The 18,153-nt window shown below is 57.5% G+C and overlaps 2 protein-coding genes across 11 annotated transcripts in view; one reads left to right on the top strand and one right to left on the bottom strand.

Moving 5' to 3' along the window:
• Positions 1 to 1,782: 1,782 nt before the first annotated feature.
• On the top strand, positions 1,783 to 10,718 carry BAP1 (BRCA1 associated protein 1). 2 transcript variants are annotated; one of them, XM_058560405.1, is made up of 17 exons: positions 1,783 to 1,904; positions 2,003 to 2,032; positions 2,142 to 2,196; positions 3,147 to 3,279; positions 3,651 to 3,770; positions 4,243 to 4,304; positions 4,387 to 4,529; positions 4,795 to 4,873; positions 5,323 to 5,446; positions 5,724 to 5,871; positions 6,378 to 6,562; positions 7,092 to 7,225; positions 7,785 to 8,263; positions 8,381 to 8,532; positions 8,796 to 8,888; positions 9,013 to 9,115; positions 9,302 to 10,718. In XM_058560405.1, the coding sequence occupies exons 1-17, from the start codon at positions 1,868 to 1,870 to the stop codon at positions 9,433 to 9,435; spliced, it is 2,211 nt and encodes a 736-aa protein (XP_058416388.1). In that variant the 5' UTR covers positions 1,783 to 1,867; the 3' UTR covers positions 9,436 to 10,718. The 2 variants fall into 2 exon arrangements, with proteins under 2 accessions (XP_058416388.1, XP_058416398.1); XM_058560415.1 differs by having other exon boundaries at positions 1,785 to 1,904; positions 9,013 to 9,085.
• Positions 10,719 to 11,092: 374 nt separating this feature from the next.
• Positions 11,093 to 18,153, bottom strand: part of DNAH1 (dynein axonemal heavy chain 1) — a 73,751-nt gene continuing 66,690 nt past the window's right edge. For 7 of the 9 annotated variants that reach the window (XM_058560332.1, XM_058560341.1, XM_058560351.1 and 4 more), the window contains 14 exons: positions 17,818 to 18,013; positions 17,380 to 17,531; positions 16,499 to 16,695; positions 16,101 to 16,249; positions 15,699 to 15,853; positions 15,479 to 15,610; positions 14,882 to 15,052; positions 14,618 to 14,797; positions 14,373 to 14,549; positions 13,548 to 13,718; positions 13,259 to 13,389; positions 12,535 to 12,886; positions 11,943 to 12,211; positions 11,093 to 11,417 (listed from right to left, as the gene is read on the bottom strand). In XM_058560332.1, the coding sequence (XP_058416315.1) occupies positions 11,237 to 11,417; positions 11,943 to 12,211; positions 12,535 to 12,886; positions 13,259 to 13,389; positions 13,548 to 13,718; positions 14,373 to 14,549; positions 14,618 to 14,797; positions 14,882 to 15,052; positions 15,479 to 15,610; positions 15,699 to 15,853; positions 16,101 to 16,249; positions 16,499 to 16,695; positions 17,380 to 17,531; positions 17,818 to 18,013 (2,613 nt within the window). In that variant the 3' untranslated portion in view covers positions 11,093 to 11,236. Of the gene's footprint in view, positions 11,418 to 11,942; positions 12,212 to 12,534; positions 12,887 to 13,258; positions 13,390 to 13,547; positions 13,719 to 14,372; positions 14,550 to 14,617; positions 14,798 to 14,881; positions 15,053 to 15,478; positions 15,611 to 15,698; positions 15,854 to 16,100; positions 16,696 to 17,379; positions 17,532 to 17,817; positions 18,014 to 18,153 lie in introns of those variants that run through there. The other 2 variants (XM_058560394.1, XM_058560389.1) reach the window with 2 other exon arrangements.

The raw sequence follows: 18,153 nt of genomic DNA, 5'->3' as shown, positions 1-18,153 counted from the left end.
GGTAGCATGCAGGAAAAACGGCTCCTTTTGTCCCCAAGTATGGGTGCCTTAATTACACCCAGTAAAAGCTAGTTTAGGTAGCTCTTTCTTAGGGAAAGGAGCCTGTGGGATTTTGGCTGCCTAAAGCAAGAACTCCCTCTACCGAGAGACAAGCCATAACACTGACAAATCACCCTTTGGCTCCTATCAGTTCTTTCTACCAGGCTCAGGTGGCCATTGAGTTTAGGCCTGTTCTCAGCCTTGGTCTAGATCTGCGCCAAGAGTAAAAAGCCCAAAAGTGGAGAAGACACCCTGCCACTCCTCGCCCCACCAATGTCAGCAAACCACAAATTTATACGGTTTTCATTGGTTAAGGAGGAAATCCCTGAAAGTGAAGGGGGACAAAAAAAATAAAATCCACTCCTATGAAGGAAGGACTGAGTCTAGTTAGAGGAGGACAGCATTTCTTAGAAGAAGAGCTGAGCGAATCAGGGCACTCCAGGGTCACACACTCCAGCATCCATCTCTTTAGAGCACAGCTGGAGAGACTGTCAACTACTCTGGGTAAATACAACTACTAAGGCAACTAGCTGTTCGGAAAACTAAGGCTATACGGCCCTGCCTTCCTTTGTGTTGGCTCCATCTCCTCTTCTAACCCATGAGTTGCACTTGCAGAAGTAATGACATTTGATGGCTTCTTAATAAAAGCACTTGGACAGGCTAGAAGAGGAGAGAGAAGGGCGTGCACTTGAGCTGACTACTGAGCGGTTCCGAGTTGTTGGGGAAATCCCGACCATCTAGCAAGAGAAATAAAACCTTGACACTTCAGCTCTTTGCATCGTTGGACCAAGACGCTCCTTGTGTGAGATTGTGTGCACACTGTTAGTTACAGTGTACGCAACAATCTTCAAAGCACCTGAGGAGGGACGTTGCGAAATCGGGCTTCCACAAGCTGCTCAGTCCGAGATTCCTTAGCCGAGTGGATGCTCCCTTGAAACGGCTACCAAGTTGCTTCACTGTGATACGTGCCGGGCAAAAGCTGGTTGAAAAATTAAAAATAAATAAGCGTGTTCGGCCCCGCCGCCGCAAGAATAAACAATGATTTATTTGGAGAATACGTGTCGGTGAGGCCACAACCGTCCCCCAAAGGTAACAGCCGGAGAAGGGGCTCAAGGAGCATTCCGCGGATGCCAGACCAGGCTCATGTCGCGCCTGCCGGGCGGCTGCTGCGGGGCCGGGCCGGAGGTCGCCTCCGCCGCTCGCTCCTCACGGTAGCGCACGAGCCGCCGCTCCCGGCCGGGGCCGCCCGCCCAGCTGTCGCCGACGGCGCCGCTGTCCCGGAGTTTTATTCGTTGTCACAAGCCGTGGGAGCTACCTCACGGGCGGCCGCCCCGCGCGGTGACTGCGCCGACGAAGGGGGAGAGCGCGCAAACGGAGGCAGGGTCACGCGGACTGCGACGCAGGGAGACTGGGGCCGCGGAGACCTAGGCGACGCTGACCGTTGACAGAAGGGGACCGCTAACGGCCGCACGCCAACAGCCGCGCGCCCGCCCCGCCCTTTCATCTGGCACCGCCCCTTCTCTCTCCGCCCTTTCCTCTCCTGCCACAAGCGCCCAACTCGGCTCTTGCCGTGCCCCTTCCTGTCGCCCCGCCCGCCCGCGCGAGCGCACCGGCCTCTGGAGTCGAACTCGTGGAAGACGAGCCCAGAGGCGGGGCGGAGGCCGTCGCGCCGTGGTGACGTAGTGCTGCCGGCGCGGGCGGGTGACGCCACGGGGCCCGTTGTCTGTGTGTGGGGCTAGGGGCCCCGGGGGCGGCGGGGGCTCCCGGCGGGGGCGGCGGTGGGTTGGGAGGGCCTGGACATGGCGCTGAGGGGCCGCCCCGCGGGAAGATGAATAAGGGCTGGCTGGAGCTGGAGAGCGACCCTGGTGAGGAGGGGACCAGGCGGGCCGGGGGCTGGGGAGGCCGGGTGGGCCCGGGACGCGCCTGCCTGACCACCACCCGCACCTCTTGTCGCCCCCGCCAGGCCTCTTCACCCTCCTGGTGGAAGATTTCGGTAAGAGCCTCTCCTACCCGCCGGATCCGGTCTGTGGGGGCCCATTCCTTCGCCCTCGCTCCACGGCCAGGGACGGCCCTCCCCGACTTTTTTCCTTCCCTGATCGCAGGTGTCAAAGGGGTGCAGGTGGAAGAGATCTATGACCTTCAGAGCAAATGCCAGGGGTGAGTAGCTTGGCGCCAGGGCCGCCCCTTAACACCTCGAGGGGCTAGGGAGGGGGCCGGGGAAGAGGTAGTATCAGGAACCCCAATCTCCTGTAAAATCTCATGTAAGGAAGTGTCTCTTGCCTTTGGATGCCCTCCTGATCAAGCTGATATTTTTGTTTCTCCCAGTCTTCCCAGCACTTCCTTTTTTGTAGTAGCCTCTTCCCCCCAATACAGATCCTAACCATCCTTTGGAATACAGTTCAGCTGCCTTTTTTGTTCTCGGAGCAGGAAACCAGCCCCTTCTCTTGACCCAGGTCACACAGTGCCTTTTGTGCAGCTGTAATTTATTAACTACTGCTTCAATGTGCCTGTGTGCCTACACAATCCCTACATAAGGGTCTTGTATTGATTGGTTGGTGTGTGGCATCTGACAAGGCCCCTCCTGGGCCTTAGGGTCTTGTCTTGGTGGTCCTGCAGAATAGAAGTGTTAGTGACTGAACCGAGAAGTCGACTCTTATTTCCCAAGAAAGGAGGGACCGATATGGGTGTTGATTTGCTTCTCCGGCTGCACTGGGGCCCAGGCCTTGGGATTCACAAGTGAGAATTAGTGTTTAAATTTCTCATCAGAGTTTTTGTTTTCGCCTTACCTTCTGTTCCTACCCTGTCCTGGGCCATCAATTCCAGCTTTTCTTCTTTGTCCCAGAACCATAGATTTCATAAGGACACTGGGTGGATTCCTAGAGGACCACAGCCAGAAGCTGATGTTTGAGCTGCTTGTGGCTGGCTTCTGGGGTGTGAGGGCTCCAGGCCACTTTGGAAGGTGTTGGGAAGAAGCCAAGGGAGAAGTGGGATCACGGGAAGGGCACCTGAGTGATAACACAGTGCAAGGGAATAGACGGAGAAAGAAAGGGGATACTGATTGCCTTCCCCCACTTGGCTGGTCTAGCTCTGCCCCTTACTTTCCCCAGCCCCGTGTATGGATTCATCTTCCTATTCAAATGGATCGAAGAGCGCCGCTCCCGTCGCAAGGTCTCTACCTTGGTGGATGATACATCAGTGATTGATGACGATATTGTGAATAACATGTTCTTTGCCCACCAGGTCTGCTGGGCTCTGTGTTCTGTCTGGAGGGTGGGATGTTACCATTTTCTTTGCTTGGGAAGTGGAAGTGTAGGAAGGCAGGAGGAGGACATAGGCAGATACCACAGGTGGTGGTTATAGAAGTCCCTTGGCAGAAGGAACTGAGCTCTCATTCACTAAAAAAGGGAGTATCTTTAGAGCTGAGTCCACTCTCCATGTCCCCAGACACCTGGTGGGTATTTAGTTGAATGAACAAATGTTGGGCACAGATGAGGGGAGCTGATGAGGGTTGTTTTTCAGATATGATTGTCCCTCTCTGGGTCCCCATTCCTGATGAGTATGGGCTTGGGGTGAGGGATTCCGTGTATGGGTGATTGTTCTTGGTTTCACAGCTGATCCCCAACTCTTGTGCCACTCATGCCCTGCTGAGCGTGCTCCTTAACTGCAGCAATGTGGACCTGGGGCCCACCCTGAGTCGCATGAAGGACTTCACCAAAGGCTTCAGCCCTGAGGTAGGCCGCAGTGCCTTAATCCTGGCTCACAGGTGGCTGGGCAGATCTGACGACCAAAGCCACTGGTAATACCACCACATGGCATTTGGCACTATGAGGCTTTTTCCTTTTCAAATGATAATTTACATTACATTTGACCCTTTAATTAATTGTGTAAGGCAATTGGTTTTAGGCCCAGTTGTCAGACCTAGGGAGGGAAAGAACATTCCTTAATGTTAGGACTTTCTTTATCAGGACTTTTTCTATCAGGCCATGTTGCTCCCCAGTATCCACTGATTACTGTGTAAGGCCAGTAGAGCTCATCTCTGGGGCTCCGGAGCTCTCTTATCCCCCGACTAGCGCTTCAGGAGAGTTCACCTGTGCTTATTCAGGTTCCTAGAACGCCTCCAGGCCTGCTCTCTTGAGCTGTGTTTCCCACCCAGAGGCCCACCTGAGAAGTTGTTCTCATGTGGCCTTATTTTCTTCCCTCTAGAGCAAAGGATATGCGATTGGCAACGCCCCGGAGTTGGCCAAGGCACATAATAGCCATGCCAGGTGTGTGGGAGCTGTGGGAGCTGATGGGTGTGGGGATGAGGAAGGGTTGTCCCATTCTGGCCCTGACTGTGTCCTTCCCCAGGCCTGAGCCACGCCACCTCCCCGAGAAGCAGAATGGTCTTAGTGCAGTGCGGACCATGGAGGCATTCCACTTTGTCAGTTATGTGCCTATCACAGGCCGGCTTTTTGAGCTGGATGGGCTGAAAGTCTACCCCATTGACCATGGTAGGCGCTCTGAGCTGGGGGCCCATTGGGTTTCTCTGCTTACCTCCTAGGCAGCTGGGGCTCAGGGTCCCCAGGTGCTTGGGACCCAGTGGCAGGGGGGGTAGGTGTTGAGGACATTTGGCTCTGGCCAGATGGCACCGTGTGCTGCATTGCTTGACTAGCCCCTGACTCCCTGGCTCACCTGCTCTCCATTCTCCATCCCACTCCTGGCTTGCCCAAACTCGGGGCTTCCCACCTGCTGACCCTTCATTTTGGTCTTCCCTAGGCCCCTGGGGAGATGATGAGGAGTGGACAGACAAGGCACGGAGGGTCATCATGGAGCGTATCGGCCTCGCCACTGCAGGGTAAGGGCCTTGTGCCTGCCCTACACTCTGGAGCTGTGCCCCCATGGGGAGGGACACAGAAAAGGGAACCAAGGCAGAGAAAGGCCAGAGGACTTGTGCAAGGCCACAGGGCAAGATCAGGCTTCGATCTTGGGCTCCCAGCTCCTTGCCTTATATCCCGTCCAGGCTGCCTATAGCCTGCTTCGGGATAGGCTGGGGAGAGGAAGGCCTTGGCGGAGCCCTGGGTGGCGGTGTGCTGGCTCACGTTCTGACAGGCCCCTCACACAGCTTGTTGGAAGGCACCAGCTCTGGTGCCTGGCATGCATGGCCAGCTGCTGCCCGCCTGTTGGGGTGGGGCCTGTACCTGTGGCTGCAGGTGTGACTTCAGGGAGCCCTGCCAGGATATCTGCCTCAACCTGATGGCGGGGCCCAGGCGGGAGCTGCTCTCACGGCTGCGGCTGTGACTGCAGGGAGCCCTACCATGACATCCGCTTCAACCTGATGGCGGTGGTGCCCGACCGCAGGATCAAGTATGAGGCCAGGCTGCACATGCTGAAGGTGAACCGTCAGACAGTACTGGAAGCCTTGCAGCAGGTGGGTACCCCTCCTGCTTGGTCCCTGCCCAGCCATCCCCTCCGTCCCCATACTGGGGCACCTATTTCTGATTCCCAAATCACTAATGTGGATCTGGGCTTCAACTAACCACTCCTTTCCTTTTTTCCCCTTGTGGGAAAGGTGGGACTTGGGGTGGGGAGGGAGAATAGCTTCTAAGAGGAGGTTTGGCTGTTGTATTTCCCTGTCAGTGAGTAGCTGTTCAAGGTGGAGGTTGAGGTCTGCCTTTACTCCTCTGAGTCTTGGATTCTGTTTTCAGCTGATTAGGGTAACGCAGCCAGAGCTGATTCAGACTCACAAGTCTCAAGAGTCACAGCTGCCTGAGGAGTCCAAACCAGCCAGTGGCAAATCCCCCCTGGCGCTGGAGGCAGGCAGGGCCCCAGCGGCCTCTGAGAGCACCCACACAGGTACTGGAGGTCTTGGGGCCTCTCATGACCTCAGAGCCACTCCCTCATAGCTTGACCTGGGAGGCCCAAGCAGAGCATCTTTTTCTATGGAGGCACTTGGGCAGTGGTTCAGAGGCTCCCACAGGAGGCCTGCAGCTGGGTCCTGCAGCCCTCTCCCCTCGGAACATGGAGGGAGAGCAGTCCTTTCCTAAAGAAAGGGACCTGTAAAAGGCTGCCCTTACCATAGGCCCCTGAGGCTTCTCTCAAATGTATATTCCCTTTCTGGTTTTCTCTAGAGGTTTTTTTCTTTCTGCTTCCCTCTCTTTTTCCTTCTTGTCCTTCTCTTTTCTTGCTGTGGGCCTGTGACTTAGAGCTTGCTGACTCCCATCCCACCAGCTGGCTCAGCTGTCCTTCTCTGGGAAGGGAGGGGGATCAGTGCTGTGTCACAGGACTGTGGAGACGGGGCTGGGAACAGCTTTTCTTGAGGATCTGGCTGAAGGTCCTTCTTGTGCTCCTTTCCCTCTCAGATGGTGTGGAGGAGGTGGCTGGGTCGTGCCCACAAGCCCCGACCCACAGCCCTCCCAGCAAACCCAAGCTGGTGGTGAAGCCTCCAGGGAGCAGCCTCAATGGGGTTCCCCCCAATCCTACTCCCATTGTCCAGCGGCTGCCGGCCTTTCTGGATAATCACAACTATGCCAAGTCCCCTATGCAGGTAAGCTGGGAGTGCCCTTGCACAATTCCCTCCAGGATTCTCTTGAGAGACTGCAACAGGCAGTTTTCTCTGGTGGTTCCTTGGCGTTCAACCTCTACCTGGGCCTAGGTGGCCAGGTTCCTCTGTCAGATATTCAGAAGCACTGCCGCCTCCCCCCCTACCGCCCCCGCCACCACCAATGGCAGGGGCTTAGGGAGGCAGAGCTCTTCTGACTTTAAATTCAGTCACATGGCTGTGGGGCTAAATGTTTAGAGCATATTCCTTGGCACAACTCTGTTTGGTTCTACTGGCAAAATAAAGACACATGTTTCAGGGCACTCTGTTTCTCTTAGAAGCACTGCATAGGCAGGTAGTGTGGTAGTGTGGGCAGCAGCCTCCCCAGGAGCCAAGGGTGGGCTCCAGGGCACCTGGAAGAGTTCAGTGGACTGGACCTGGAGAGCCATTGTTGGCTTTCTTTCTGCCTGTGAGTGCTGTGCCCATCCTGGGCTCACTGGCCTCTGGTCATGGTTGCCCTGGGTCTCTGCCTCAGGAGGAGGAAGACCTGGCAGCAGGTGTGGGCCGCAGTCGAGTTCCAGTCCGCCCACCCCAGCAGTACTCAGATGATGAGGACGACTATGAGGATGACGAGGACGACGATGTGCAGAACACCAACTCTGCCATCAGGTCAGCCCCAGCTCTGTAAGACTGGAGGTTCTGAGTGCTGCAGATCCTATCTTAACTATCCAGCCTGTGTCTGAGAATGCCTTTCAGCAGATAATGCTGAGCACCTGCTGAGTGCAGGGCCTGGGGGAGGCTGGCATGAAGGGTCTGACTCCAGGTCCCACGAAGTTTTTGGAAGGCTTAGGGGAGGGCTGAGCACATTTAACTAGACATCAAGGCATGTCCTGTTGGGAGGTGGCCTTTCAGCTAGGCCTTGAAGGATTGGATGAAGCAGGATGATGGAAGAGACGGGGTAGGGGGTAGCTTTGCTGGAAGACACGGCATTGGCAAAAGACCAGAAGTGAGGCGGCTAGAATAGAGAAGGTGTCCTTTGAGAACACCTGGCTGCAGCTGTCAGAGCATAGCGTGCCAGGCCTGGCATGGCTAGTCAGGCTGCTGGACCGAGTGTGAGGAGCTGCAGGGTCAGTCCCTGGAGGCTAGGATGTGTTCACGCCAATCTGGGCACTGCTGGGTGTGGTCACCTGGCCCATTCCCTTGGCTCACCTCTCCTTGGGCCCCACAGGTACAAGCGAAAGGGGCCAGGGAAGCCAGGGCCATTGAGCGGCTCCGGAGACGTGCAGCTGTCAGTGCTGCAGCCCAACACTATCAATGTCTTGGCTGAGAAGCTCAAAGAGTCCCAGAAAGACCTCTCAATTCCTCTGTCCATCAAGACAAGCAGCGGGGCCGGGAGTCCGGCTGTGGCGATGCCCATGCACTCGCAGCCTTCGCCCACCCCCAGCAACGAGAGCACAGACACAGCCTCCGAGATTGGCAGTGCTTTCAACTCGCCGCTGCGTTCACCCATCCGCTCGGCCAACCCGACACGGCCCTCCAGCCCTGTCACCTCCCACATCTCCAAGGTGCTTTTTGGAGAGGATGACAGCCTGTTGCGTGTTGACTGCATACGCTACAATCGTGCTGTACGCGACCTGGGTCCTGTTATCAGCACAGGTCTGCTGCACCTGGCTGACGATGGTGTGCTGAGTCCCCTGGCACTGACAGGTGGGCCTTGGCCTGGCTCACTGGCCACTTGGTGTACTGAGGAGGAAGGAGGGAGGTGCCAAGTGATCACCAAGTGTCCTGCATTCTGATGGGTCTTCTCATGCCTTCTTTTCCCAGAGGGTGGGAAGGGTTCCTCGCCCTCCATCAGACCAAGCCAGGGGTCCGGCAGCCCAGAGGATAAAGAGGTGGTGGAAACTGTGGACGGCAGAGAGAAGCCTGGGCTGGTCAGGCCCGGTGAGCCCTTGAGCGGGGAGAAGTACTCACCCAAGGTGTGCCCCTCTGTGGCTTTCTCTTCTAATCCTGGCAGAGGGAAGGGCCTGGGTTGCTGCTGCCTAGGTGCTGGGTTCTTGATTATAATTTTGATGTGAAGGTTGGTGGCTGAAGCCAGGCGCCAGGAAGCTTTCTGGTAGTGGAAGGGCTTTGGTAGTCTCCATGGACTCTAGCTGCTTATCCTTGCCACTGGCTGCCACCTGGTAGTGGGGCTTTGGCACTGGCAAGCTCCCCACCATGGTGTAATGCTGGGTTTTGGCAGGAGCTGCTGGCACTGCTGAAGTGTGTGGAGGCTGAGATTGCAAACTATGAGGCCTGCCTTAAGGAGGAGGTAGAGAAGAGGAAGAAGTTCAAGGTGTGTCATCTCTCCAGATGGTCCTCTGCCCCTGACTGTCTTCTCAGAGGTGCTGCCTCCCGAGGTCAGCTGGTGGCTGCTCTGGGGAGATGGGCTGCAGTGCCCTCATCCTTCTCTCCCACAGATTGATGACCAGAGAAGGACCCACAACTACGATGAGTTCATCTGCACCTTTATCTCCATGCTGGCTCAGGAAGGTGAGGGGACTCACTGCTGTGTCTTACATGGTATGCCCTGCCACTGGCTGTGTCCCTTGGCTTCCCCCTGTGTCAGGCATCTCCTGGAGCTTGAGCAGACTATGGGGCTCACGGAGGGCCATGAGAGCCTCAGCTTCTGGCCTGAGGCTGTCGCCAATTGAGCGGGTGGCTGCTAGGCATCCAACCACCTGCTCAAGGGCCTCTGCCTCGCCACAGGCATGCTGGCCAACCTGGTGGAGCAGAACATCTCCGTGCGGCGGCGCCAAGGGGTCAGCATTGGCCGGCTCCACAAGCAGCGGAAGCCTGATCGGCGGAAACGCTCGCGTCCCTACAAGGCCAAGCGCCAGTGAAGACTGCTGACCCTGACTCTGCAGCCTGCTCTTGCCGCATGGCCCTCACGAGGGCCCCTTCCCTGCCCCACTCTCCCTCTTCCCAGTATTACTGAATAGTTCCAGCCAGAGAGCCTAAACCCTGGGAATGGGAGCCAGGCCAGAATTCCCTGCATTGTGCCACGGGGCCTGGCAGGGCAGGTCAGCCCCCTAGTGCTCAGGAGCTGGAGCTGGGGGACAGCGAGGTGCTGCAGCTTCCTCCACAGCCGGCTGTGGAGTAGCAGGACCTGGCCTTTCTGCCTGGGCAGCAGAAATATATATTTTGCCTACAGAGAACGTCTATTTTTCTGGGCTCTAACCCACCTTGCCACCACTGTGTTGACATAGCCGCCTTCCTGACTCTGCGTTCTCTCCTAACAGCTGTCATCCTGGTGGGCCCAGGTCCCTGCTTGATGCTGGGGTTACGACTGCAGGGTCACAGCTGGGGCCTGGGTGGGCCTGGGGCCCTGCTGCTCTAGCCCCAGCCTTCAGTTGTCCCTGTTGTGAAGAAGCCAGGTCTACTCTTCATTCCTCCTGGGAGAGCTCCAAACTCAGGGACCTGGCTGCTGGGCTGGATTGGGAGTGGGGTGTCCCAGTGGGGGTGGGATGAGCAGCCTGCTGGGGTCCCATGGCCTGAGCAGAGAGAAGTGTTTGAGCTGTTTGGTGGCCTGTAAACTCCCTTCATGGCTCCAGCCAGGCTTGTCAAGACTACGCTCTGTGGCAAGGCTCTGGGGCTCTTTGCCTTTAGTGTTATGGCCCTGGCAGTGGGCCTGCCTTGGGCTCTTGGGCTCTGTCCCTGGAGCCTGGGGCTCAGAGGAGCCTCTGCTCAGCTCCTCAGTATTACCATGTTTCCCCTCCTCTTAGAGACAGCAGAGACAGGGTTGTTTGCAGGAAGCTGGCACCACTCAGCTCTCCCTGCCACACCAGCTTCCTCAGCCTCTGCAAGGCACTCAGGGTGTGGGGGACAGCAGGACCAAGACAACCAGTTGGAGCCCCTGTGTTCCCAGAGGGCCTGATGCCAAGGGGTTATGGACCCAGCACTGCCTCTGGAGCTCGGGCCCTAAATGTAGCCCCATGGCCTCTGCCAGATGGCTTTGAAGGTGATCCAAGCAGTTCCCTTATCTGTACATAGTGACTGGGGGTTAGAGGGGCAAACGGGATGGCTGGCAGGCATAGCAGCTGCCTCTCTGCACTGAGCACAGCCTGATCCTTCCAGCCCCTGTAAATATTGGATCAATGAATGAATAAAACTCCTAACAAATGAACCCCCCTGTGGTTGCTGGTCTGAGGTTTGTGAGGACCTAACCAGACCTGGGCCCAAGGCTGTGTGATCAGAGGTGAAAAGTGCATTGTTGGGCATCCAGCCTTTGGGACAGATTCTTGGGATCCCAGCCTGGGATTTAGGACCCGAACTGAGGAGGGGCTTCGGGTGCACTGTGGAACCTGGAGAGTTGCGTGCAAGGTGTGCTTTGGGAAGAGAGGGCCATGCCATGGCTTTCATCAGATCTGATGGCTTTGCAACCCAGAGAGGTGCTGGGGCTCTGGATTCAGGAAGCAGGGCTGCCTGTAGTCCTGCCTGGTACACTGTCCCTGGAGGGGCCCTGGGACCTTGGAGAGTTCACCTCTCTTCCCTTGTTGCATTTGGACAGGTCCGGCAGGTCAAAGCTGCCACATCTGCCACTCTTCACCCCGTTAACCACATTCTCTCTTGAGGCTGCTGCAGCCTCTCACCCCCACCGTTTCCCTGGCAGTGAGTCCTACAGAGGGGGCCTGATGTAAGCAGCTAAAGCTCAGGTGGACTGCTTAGAAAACTCAACTTTAATGGCCCTAGCCCCTCTGAGTCTAGTAGTCCAGGGCACAGATGAGGGCCACACCACGCTTTATCCAGTGTCGCTGGGGCTGGTCGGTGGGGATCTCCACAGCAATGATGTAGTTGGTGGAGTGGCCTGTGGTTGAGAGTGTTCCTGGAACAGGCAAAAAGCAGGGAGGTTTGAGTTGTCTGCCACAACTAGAGCAGGGACAGGGTAGGAATAGAGTAAAGGCAATGGACTTGGCAGACTGAGTTGGGGACAAGGAGGAGGCCCTGACCCAAGAGGAAGCCTGCCTGGTGAGTGGGTCTGGCCAAGGCTCAGGCTTGCCCAGGATTATTGCACTGATGACTGAGGATGGGAGTGGGAGAGTTGATGCTACTTCTTATTCCCCACTGGACCCAGCTCAGGCCCATCCCCCCTCTCCAGGCCTTAGTTACCCGCTCTGAGCCAAGATTGGCAGGCCCTGGGTCCCAGGACCCAAGGTGGGTCTGCTGAGGGAGGAAAGAGGATGCTGGGCTCAGGGGCCACTCCCCACAGACAGCCCAGGCTCCGGGCATTACTCTGCCTGCTGCGGGCCCAGTCGGTCTCAGGAGTGCTGGCTGACCTCTGTCGGCCCTCCTGTTCAGCTAACCTGGGTCAGCCTAACTGGCCTGGGCTGGCCCAGTCCTAGGCCCTCACCTGTGGTATAGACTGCCCACCCTGGGCCCCATACCAGCACGAGTCAGCGTCTTGTAGATGGGGCACAGGTAGAAGTCCTGGTCCTGGATCTTCCGGTTGGGCATCGGCAGGAGCCAGATAACAGCCATCTCCGTGTAGAGCTCCTTGGCACGAGACTCGGCTAGCTGGAAGGCCACCGAGTCCCAGCGGGCACCTTCCAGGAACAGTCCATGGATGTAGCACCCCTCTTGGGGCCTTTTCTTGAGCTCCGATACTGACTGGTGCATTACCTGTAGTGGGCACACACACGTGCCCCAACACATATAAACACCCAGAATGTGGGTTAGGAGTTGGGTCAGGAAGCACAAACTCTCCTGAAAGCTCTACCTGCCTGCCCATCACTCACCTGCCATTTTAGCTGGTAGCCTGCAGTCTGTGCCCTGCTCCTATGGATTTTCCTGGGGCTCATGGCCTCTTCTGGCCTGGCTCTCCCTGCCCCTCCACCCCTGCTCAGGGATCCCCTGACTCTGCCAGCCAGCTGTGGCTTCGGTGCCCCTCCTGCCTAGGCCGTCCCCCAGACTGTCACCTGACCTGGCCCTGGCTGTGTCCAGACCTTAAAATCGAAGGAGATGGTGTCGATGGAGATGACAGACTTGCGGGCAAAGTTCTGCAGGGTGCCTGTCAGGAAAGCCTGGGGGAAGAAGAAGCCACTGATCCAGAAGACAGCTGGGATACCCCCTTGGATCCAGGCCTGCAGGAAGTCCAGGCGCTGCAGCAGGTCCATGACCCATGAGGACAGTGGCTTGAGCGATGGGTAGGCCTTGGCATTCCAGAGCTCAGGCACAGTGTTGTTGTACAAGCTGGCAGCCATCAGCTCCAGCTGCGAGGACATCACCACCAGCCCCTTGAGTGCCTTGAGCAGGTCTCGCAGCGTCTGTGTGATCACCTGCAGCAGCCGGTTGTACCTGTGGAGCCAGTGGCAAGGAAGCAGGCAGTGGTCCAGGGCTGTGTGGCAGTATCTACACTCCCCTGTTGTAGGCCACAGACCAAAAAATAATGGCAGAACGTCGGGGCTAAGAGCACAGAGCTGGGTTGGGCAGCCTGGGTACCAAGCCCAGCTCTGGCCCTTAGCAAATGTGTGACCTTAGACAGGTCACTTAACCTTTTTGGGCCTTGGTTTACTCATCTGTAAAGTGAGAATAATAAAAATGTGGCTGAGTTAGAGGATGGACTTATAGCCTTGGGTGTGTGGCATCTGGCCCACAGTAGTTCTTGCTGACATTTCTCTACAGCTCAGTGGCCTGCTGACTCAGGGCTGGGGGTGGTGGTGGGATTACCGAATGACCTCCTGTACTAGCACGGTGTTCATTGACTCTTCATACAGCACAGGGTACTTGGTCATCACATTCTGCAAGTTGATGGGCTCAGGCACCTGGAGCAGAATGTTCTGGGCCATGTCTTCCACTATCTGTGGGGGCAAAGGGACACTAGGGGTCAGGACCGGCCCCCCTTAACCCTTGCAAGATTCCACATGCACCGAGTTCCTTCCCAAAGGGGAGCAGGCAGGCTGGCGGGTGAGACTGGTCCTGCCCAACCCTTGGGCCCCTTCCCCCTGCTGCCACCCACCTCCTCTCGGCCCTGGCTGCCCACAGAGGACGATTTGGGTTGCAGCTGGACGATAGTGCTGAGCAGGGCGTAAGTCTCATTCTGGGCGAAGGTGATGTTGGCATTGTCGTGCAGGCCAAAAAGCTCAGGCATGTCGTTGAGTGGGAGGCCCTTGATGTAGGAGAGGTAGCCCTGTGGGGTAGGAGGACCACAACTGAAGCCCCTGCCTTGCTCTACCCCCAGCCTGTGGGGTGGCCCTCCAATTGAGCACATCCCCTACTCATCACCCCTTGTGGTATCCCTTACACGTCCCCCTGAACTTGGGACTCTGTGGCCTCTGAGGCGCTGTGTGGGTGGTCTCGGCTTCCCTGCCAGCCCTCTTCTCACTGCCATCCAGCTCCATGCTCCTTCGTTCAGCTGCTCAAACCTGTCACACTCCCTGCTCCCAGGCCATTTACACTGATGACCCACATTCTGGAATGCCCAACTCAGTCCCTGACAGCACCTCATACATCTTACCTGAAGCATCATTTCCCTAGGGAGTCCCCTCTGACTGCGTGGTCTGGGTCGGGTTTCCACCTCACCCCTGCCTCAACTGAGGAATTAACGCTCAGGCAGTGGCTGAGAGCCAGGAGTTCACCTCTCCCCATCTAGCCCGAGCTCCAGGGCACAGGAACTGGGTCTGCCTCCCTCACCGTGGCTGTCTTTGAGGGATGGATTAACCAATGAAAAGGAGCTACTGGAGGGCAGGGCCCCGTCTCCTCTTGCCCAACACCCAGGTGTTCATGGCACTCCAGAACCCCAGCCTGTCAACTGCTCCTGCACAGCCCTGGGGGGTGTGCTCACGCTGAGGTTGTAGGTAGGTTGTAACTGGTGGTAGATGCCCGAGGCGCTGTAGCTGTGCTCAGGGAAGAGCACCTCGGGGCTGTAGAAGTCCTCCAGGATGTTCATGACACAGCGGCGGTCCCAGTCATCGGTGACACGGCCCCCATAGTTGATCTCCCCTGCTGTGTACTTGAGGACCTACAAGGTGGGTGTGTGAGGGCCCCACAAGCACCCAGCCCCCTGCCCCCAGGCTGTCCCTGGCCCACCTTGTAGGGGATGTCACCATACTCGTCCAGGAACATCTTGAGCTGGCTGATGCAGATGCGCAGGTCCCCGTCTGTGAACTCATAGGGGATGTTGAAGCCCAGGGGCCCAAACTTACGGCGCTCCAGCACATTCCCATGGAACAGGCACAGAGACAGCAGCAGGGACTTGAACTCCATCACCTGTGGGAGGTGGGACACAGCGCAATGAGAGGCAGGGGTGGGGGTGGGGCAGGTAGGGTGGGGCACGTGCCAAATGTGCCTCACCTTGTGACAAGAGTTGAGGAAGTCATCGTTGAGGCTGCTGTAGGACTTGAGCAGGTTGGCCTTGACGCCCCGCGGTGGCTCAATGGTCATCTTAGAGCCATTCTGCAGGATGGACACTGGGAACTTGTTGCTGGGCAGGCTAGTGAGCCACAGGCGGAAGTCCCGGTGCACCTGGTAGCCACGCTCCATGTGAGCATTGAGACCCATACCTGGTAGCTGCCCCAACACCAGGCTCCCTCCTCCCCAGGGACCCTGAGCCACCCTCAGCCTGACTCCTGGATGGCTGGGCCTGGGGTGGGCCAGGCCAGGCTGCATGGACCACTGGTTAAGAATATGGGCTTCAGCAAGTCCCAGGGTTACCAGTCTGTGCTGGGTGGCCTTGGGCAAGTCACATCACCACTGGTAACAGTAACTCGGGGGAAGATGAATCTAGTCAATGCCTGTCCCTGTCAGTTCCTGAGTACCCGTTATGTGCCTGGGGTTGGGCTGAGTGCTCTGCGGGATGACTGCATTTAGCCTCATCAGTCCTGGATGGCCGTATTAGTGCTCCCTCAGCAGAGGAGGCCCGATGGGTTTGTGGCGGGCAGGGAAGCGCACCTTGTCGGGATTGATGTGCTCGATGAGGCGCTCTAGGGCTGGCATCCAGCTCGGTGCCAGGTGGCAGTTCTGGAAGAAGACCCACTTGCCCCTCTCCATGGAGCTGCGCATCATGGCTTCCGCCCGAGGGCCCTGTGGGGTGGGAGTGCTGAGCTGGGGGACCAGCTGGCCCAGCCCCTTAGCCCCCCAGCCCCCTTCCCACTCCCCATCCTGCCCTTACCTGTCCCTGGCCCAGGGAAATGGCAGAGAGCTTCTTGGAGAACTTCATCTCTTCAGCAAACTTGTAGAGGTCGGCAGCGGGGTCAGTGCCAGGTGACAGCACAAAGATGAGAGGCGTGATGGAGTTGGAGTCTTTGAACACCACTGACAGGTTGGCTGTCTACAGGGCAGGGAAAGATGCTAGTGCCACTCCTCAGGGGCGGGGATCAGGGCAAGGGAAGGGGATCCTGGGGCCCCCAGAGAGGTCCCAGGGGGGTTTTATGTTGGGGCCTGGAACCTCCCAGAGCCTTTGTGTGGGGGCTAGGAGTCCCAGCCTGACCAAGACTGCAAAGTGGTCTGTCCAGGTGCAGCCAGGCCCCTGGGACACAGGGTGGGGATTAGTCCGGGCACTGGCTGGCAGCACTTGCCTGGGGCTCAATGAAGCGTGGCTCCAGGTTGGTGGCCACGAAGTCCTGCATGGCATTGGTAACCTTGTCCCCGCGCAGGCAGCGGAGGACCAGCAGCTTCTGGAACTGGTCCAGGGACTGGTCCCAAATGCCAGGCAAGGGCTCCCTGCAACAATGCCCACATCTCCCTGAGAGCTGACCTGTGGGAGGGCACTGGCCGCAGGGACTATGCTAGCTGGGTGGCAGGGGAGAGGGGCATGTTCGGGGGGTACATAGCTGGGGGCATGGAAGAGACGTGGCCACAGCTGCAAGGCAAACCTGGGTGTCCCCTCAGAGAAGGTTCCTGGGCAGACCTGTTCCTGGGGTCTCACCCCCTCCATGTGTCCACCCTGCCATTCCCTGGGGCCCAGCTCACCGGTGGGGCTCAAGGCTGTCGAAGATGGCCCGGAATTCTGAGAGGTGCTTCACAAAGTCAAGGGCAAAGGAGGAGAAGGCTGGCAGGTTCGAAAGTGCCAGAATATCTCGCCAGGCCCGGTCTGACAGCCAGTCCATTGCAGGATTCTCTGTCATGACCTGGATGGAGCCCCCGGACAGGAGGTAGCGCCACTCGCTCTGGCAGGGGACAGTGGGAGGCTAGTGCTCAGGCCCTGTGGCCTGCCTCCATGTAAGCATTGAGACCCCCCCATCCAGCAGTGCCTTCCCTACTACCCGCAGCCAGACAAATGGAGTCCCCTTTGGGGGTGGTAGTCAGACAGGTCTGGGTCAGTGTCCTCTCTCCACCTTTTCCTGGCTGTGTGCCCTTAGCAAAGGATTTGACCTCTCTGAGCCTCAGTTTCCTCACTTGGAAAGTAGGAAGAATCAGAACTCCAACTGCTTCCCAGGGGTTTCACTGGGGTAGGTGAGAGTGTCCCCATGAGCCCCACGCCCGGCATACAGTCATGGCTATCACTCTCACTATCTTGGCAGTGCTTTCCAACACACCACGGAATACCTGGGGCTCATGAGAGCATGAGCTGGGAGGCTCAGGACAGCCTCTGTGCTCACCAGCACACTCAAGGATCTGAGAAGACCTGTGCTCCTAGGGCCGCATGGGCCACAATTAACCCAGGGTCTTCGGGCTGTTTTTAAGCAAGGAATTGTGTTTCCTGAGGCCTCTGCCCTTTTGCTCTTGTTGTGTCATCATGCATGGCCTTCCATTTCCTTCCACTCCCTTCTCCCAGGCCCTGCAACAGGGCAACTGCTCAGGCAGTCTGTCCTAGGCTGCTGGCCCACTCGGCCCTGTCTGCCCACATGCACCTGGTTAATCTTGTCCTCGTTCATCATGATGCGCACACAGAGCAGGAAGGCGAACATCAGCTTGTGCTTCTCAAAGAGGCTGTGGCAGACATTGCAGTAGAGATTGTAGGTCAGGTAGCGGTTGATGTTGGCAATGCGCTTCTTCAGGTTGTCTGCAGGGCAGAGAAGTGATGGCAGCATGGGGAGAGGTGAGGGGAGAAAGATACCTGGGGTTCAGCCCAGTCAGTCTCCCCAGCAGCCACAGGGGCAGTCTGGGCATCCTCTTGGGGCATTTGGAGTTCTCAGTAAAGGGGCTCCAAGAAGGGTAAGAAGGGGTATGTGTATTCTTACAGAGTGTGAGTCTGATATGAGAATATGTACAAGTGAACATGGGTGTGAGTTTACGTGTGTGTGCCCACTGTGGAAATGTGGCAGTGTGTGCTTGTGTGCCAGGGTTACCTGCCCTCTCTGAGTTGGCGATGCCTGAGAGGAAGATGTTGAGAAACCACTCGAGGGAGTATTGGTACATGGGGTCCACGTTGGCCAGGTCAGACACACAGAAGAAGAGGATCTGGGTGCGGACGGCCACGGGTATGTACTCCATGCGCGTGAGGTCAATGTCCTTCTCTGTCTGCTCTGCAATCCTGACTTTGGCCTAGGGGTGCAGTAGGAGGGGTGGTCAGGCCTAGGTAGGCTGGCAAAGAGCAGCAGGCAGAGGTGAGTGGGGACAGGGTCAGGCCTATTGCAGATGGGGAGAGGCAGGAAGAGGCAGGCAAAGGTGGGCAGCAGTTGCTG

The sequence above is a fragment of the Diceros bicornis genome, chromosome 2 (assembly GCF_020826845.1).
Source record: "Diceros bicornis minor isolate mBicDic1 chromosome 2, mDicBic1.mat.cur, whole genome shotgun sequence".
In the NCBI taxonomy this organism is placed as follows: Eukaryota; Metazoa; Chordata; class Mammalia; order Perissodactyla; family Rhinocerotidae; genus Diceros; species Diceros bicornis.
The sequence above is the reverse complement of the archived record's forward strand: the minus strand, read 5'-3'. Positions and strand labels throughout refer to the sequence as shown.